This window comes from Octopus bimaculoides, chromosome 20 (assembly GCF_001194135.2).
Source record: "Octopus bimaculoides isolate UCB-OBI-ISO-001 chromosome 20, ASM119413v2, whole genome shotgun sequence".
NCBI lineage: Eukaryota > Metazoa > Mollusca > Cephalopoda > Octopoda > Octopodidae > Octopus > Octopus bimaculoides.
In genome coordinates, this window is record NC_069000.1 from 37,635,904 (window position 1) to 37,640,834 (window position 4,931).

Here is a 4,931-nt window from a genome sequence, read left to right on the forward strand (position 1 = left end):
TCTGTGCTGCATCTCAGTGAACAGGTCGTGGTCTCAAAGCGACGAAAATATTTTGACAAATTAAATTTAAATGTTGAAGTGAATCTAACGGATTTTGTGTGTTATTTTAAATGGCTTATAAACACCTTCCACGCTGCAATTGTTATATATATATATATATTGGCCCATAAATAGCACCATTTGAGTGTAATTGTTACCAGTGGTGCCTTCTAGCATTTGTGCTGGTGGCACGTTAGAAAATCATTCGAGCGAGGTCATTGCCAGTGCCACTGGACTGGCTCCCATGCAGGTGGCACATAAAAAACACCTTTTTGAGCGTGGCTGTTGCCAGTACCGTGTGACTGGCCCTCGTGCCGGTGGCATGTAAAAGCACCCACTACACTCTCGGAGTGGTTGGCGTTCAGATTGGTTCCTGGTGCAGCCTTCTGGCATGCAAGTTCTCAGTCAAATCGTCCAACCCATGCTAGCATGGAAAGTGGACGTTAAACGATGATATCTCAGGCATGTGCCGTCAGTAATTATTCGGGGTAGGCAGTTGGTGACATTCATGTAGTAAAATACACACACACAAAAAAAAAAATAAGCGAAACACAGTTGAGTTGGAGGCAGATTTACTTCTGCCTCTATAGTACGTAAAGAAAACGTTGTTGTAGGAATGCACGCAGCACGTGTACTACAGCAATGCCATACGTATCTTTAATACTTAGATTGAGAGGCAGGGGTGAATTATGCCTACCTAATCTACAAAAAAAAAAAAAATATTTTGTAATTTATGCATAGGCATAGGAGTGGCTGTGTGGTAAGTAGCTTGCTTACCAACCACATGGTCCCGGGTTCAGTCCCACTGCGTAGCATCTTGGGCAAGTGTCTTCTACTATAGCCTCGGGCCGACCAATGCCTTGTGAGTGGATTTCGTAGACGGAAACTGAAAGAAGCCTGTCGTATATATGTATATATATATGTGTGTGTGTGTGTGTGTTTGTCCCTCCAACATCACTTGACAACCGATGCTGGTGTGTTTATGTCCCCGTAACATAGCGGTTCGGCAAAAGAGACCGATAGAATAAGTACTAGGCTTCCAAAGAATAAGTCCTGGGGTCGATTTGCTCGACTAAAGGCGGTGCTCCAGCATGGCCACAGTCAAAAGACTGAAACAAGTAAAAGAGTAAAAAAGAGTAATCAGAGTAACCTTCATAATTTTATTGAATTTGGCCATATTAAGAGAGAAAAAGAGAGAGAGACTTCCAGTAGATATGAATGCATCTGCTACTTAACAATTGTGATATTTATTACGATTCAGCATCATTATCATTTGATGCCGACTTCTTCATGTTTGCATGGGTCAGGCAGGGAGCTATTTCTATAGCCAGATATGCCCTTCCTATAACCAGCCTTTGCCGGTTTCCAAGCAAGACAATATCTGGCCAGACATGTTTCCCATGGAAGACTGGAAACAGATGACAGCCACAACATCACTTGTATGACTGTGATGTTAGTTTAAAACCACTAGGTAATGTCAAGACATTAGTATACACAAACATACACATACGTAGGTACAGGAGTGGCTGTGTGGTAAGAAGCTAGCTTCCCAACCACATGGTTCCAGGTTCAGTCTCACTATGCAGCACCTTTAGCAAGTTTCTTCTACAATCACCTAGGGCCGACCAAAGCCTTGGTAGTGGATTTGGTAGATAGAAACTGAAAGAAGCGCATCGTGTGTATATATATATATATATATAAGCACCCACTACACTCTCTGAGTGGTTGGCGTTAGGAAGGGCATCCAGCTGTAGAAACTCTGCCAAATTAGACTGGAGCCTGGTGTTGCCATCCGGTTTCACCAGTCCTCAGTCAAATCGTCCAACCCATGCTAGCATGGAAAGCGGACATTAAACGATGATGATGATATATATATATATATATGTATATATCTATGTATGTGTGTGTGTGTGTTTATGTCCCTGTGACTTAGTGGTTTGGCTAAAGAGATCGATAGAATAAATACCAACTTTAAAAAATAAAAAGTACAGGGGTCGATTTATTCGACTAAAATTCTTCAATGCGGTGCTCCAGCATGGCCACAATCCAATGACTGAAACAAGTACAAGAATAAAAGAATACATGACAGGCTTGTTTCATTCTCCATCTACCACACCCATTCATGAAGTATCGATCAATCTGGGGGTTATAGTAAGAAGACACATGCCCAAACAACTGTGCAGTGGGACTGAACCTGAGACCAGACTGTCAGAAAACAACCTGTGCCTGCATAATAATTGCTATTTAATCGTTAGTGGCAGTTTCAGTCAGGTCATTTTTGTTTATCTGCTAACAACTTATCTCGTACCCTGTAATACATACAACATTATTTCACTGTCTATTTTATCTGATACAAACATGATTTTTAACCTATATTTTCATATATACCTAGAAATAATTTCTGTACTTTCACCTAAGATAATAATAGCAATCATTTTCATTAAACTTACATCTCTGATATAGAATATTGTAGATAGTAATGATGAATTACTATCTATTTATTGTCCTTATTGTTAAATTTTTTCAACAAGCAGGCGTAGCTGTGTGGTAAGTAGTTTGCTTACCAACCACATGGTTCTGGGTTCAGTCCCACTGCGTGGCACCTTGGGCAAGTGTCTTCTGCAATAGCCTCGGGCAGACCAAAGCCTTGAGTGGATTTGGTAGACGGAAACTGAAAGAAGCCCATCGTATATATGTATATATATGTGTGTGTGTGTGTGTGTGTGTGTGTGTGTGTGTGTGTATCTGTGTTTGTCCCCCCAACTTTGCTTGACAACCTATGCTGGTATGTTTACGTCCCCATAACTTAGCGGTTCGGCATAAATTACACTGGTGGAAAATTTTCTACGATGAATTTTATTTAGCAAATTGATTATTTACCTGATGCTCATGATCATCAAATTGGCCAATTAAACAAATCTCATAAGTTGTGTTGTAGTCTGAATGACTTTCATGTCTGAAAGAGAACAGTTTTTCAGTTAAAACAAGCCACGTTGCCATAGCAATATAAACCAAGTTTCATTATCATCACAACTCTTCTATATTCCTTTTTTATCAACTGACATAAATTAGCTAAATCTGTATTACTACATACCATCAATTTAATTAGATGCTCTGGAATGCTAAGGAGGATCCCTAGAAACAGTTGATAGTTTCTGTTATCTAGGTGACCTAATTGGCGATGGAGAAGGAGGCTCTGGAAGTGATCTCACACCTCACATGTCTCACTATTTCTTTCCAGATGGGGAAGCCATGTACTGTTCACCCCTTCAGTAAGACACAAGATCCTTGCTCCTGTCCCTCTATCCTAGTTTCCTCCCCCAGTTCTATACCCAACTTGGTAAAAAGCATTCAGTACATATTAGGAAAAGCATCCAGCTGTAGAAAACATACCAAAGCAGACATTACGACTTGGCACAGCCCACTAGCTTGTCTGTTCATGTTGAACCATCTAACCCAAGCCAGCATCAAAAATGAGATGTTAAATGATGTTAATGAGAATCCCGACACCTCTCAGGCTGGCTCTACTATTAATCATCATCATCATCATCATCATCATCAGTTAATGTCTGTTTTCCATGTTGGCAAGGGTTGGATGGTTTGACTGAAAACTGGTAAGCTGCATAAGGTTCCACTCTGAGTTGGCATGGTTTCTACAGTCGGATGCCTTTCCTAATGCCAACCACTCCAAGTATGTAGTGGGTGCTTTTTACATGCCACTGGCAAGGGTGCCAGTTACACAATACCGGCATCGACCACGACTATGATCTCACTTGGCTTAACAAGTCTTCTCAAGCACAGCATATTGCCAAAGGTCTTAGTCACTTGTCACTGCTTCCGCGAGGCCCACGACACTGGCATCAATATTTTACACAAGCAGCTGCACTCCCAGATGCCAATCATTCCTATTATATCATCATCATTGTCATAGGGTCCACTTTCCTGTGCTTGCAGGGGTCAGAAAGTGTTTACTGAGGCAGGATTTATACGGCCAGATGCCCTTCCTGTTGCCAACTCTTATCTGTTTCTAAGCAAGGTAATATTTCTCCAAGGCCAGACATGCTTTCACAGAATATCAGAAATGAACGACACTGCTTGTATGACAGTGACATTCATTTACAACTATAATACAATATCAAGACACACAGAGACAGACATGCGCACACACCCACACGACGGGATTTTATTGCACAAAAAAGAAAACATATGTAAAAGAGTATTACTTGATTGGTGACATTTGAAATATGTGCAAGTCTTTTGATGCCACTGCTAGTAAATGATATGATCGTCCAAAATTGGGAGAAAATGCCAAGTCATGAACTGAATCAGTTGGTACACTGAGTGTCTGGAGTTTGTTCCAAGACCTGCAAAGAAAAGAAATTAATTCAATAGAAGAATAATTAATTCAGACAAAACACACTTCACATGTTTCTGTCATATAACTGTTTTCATGTTTTAATCAAAACCAAAAGTTTTCTGTCTCTCTAGTCTTCGAATTACTTTGTCAAATGTAATGCTTGATTATTCACATCATTGTTTAATGTCCGTCTTCCATGCATGGTTGACAGGAGCTGGCCAGATAGAAGGCAACTGTGTCTGTTTTGGCAGGGTTTTTACGGCTGGATGCCCTTCCTAACACCAAGCACTCTGCAGAGTGGACTGACTGAGTGCTCTCTATGTGGCACCAGTACCGGCAGGGTCAGTTTGCAAGGCAAGGAATTTTGGAATACGATGATTACTTTATATATTTTATGCACAATTTTATAGACAGCACTCTCCCTCTTGGCCTTACCCTCGTTTTCTCACCTTTTTCTTTTGCTCTTCACCTTTCCCTTTAACTAATCACATGAAGGCATTGATGTTGGCACTCCTTCGATTACGACGTCGAGGGT

General features: G+C 40.8%; 1 protein-coding gene across 1 annotated transcript in view; it reads right to left on the reverse strand.

Annotated features, from left to right (window-relative positions):
- Positions 1-4,931, reverse strand: part of LOC106875457 (nucleoporin SEH1) — a 20,469-nt gene that overhangs the window by 2,266 nt on the left and 13,272 nt on the right. The window contains exons 7-8 of the mRNA XM_052974971.1: positions 4,263-4,403; positions 2,905-2,995 (exon numbers count right to left, since the gene is read on the reverse strand). Coding sequence (XP_052830931.1) covers positions 2,905-2,995; positions 4,263-4,403 — 232 coding nt within the window. The remainder of the gene's footprint in view (positions 1-2,904; positions 2,996-4,262; positions 4,404-4,931) is intronic.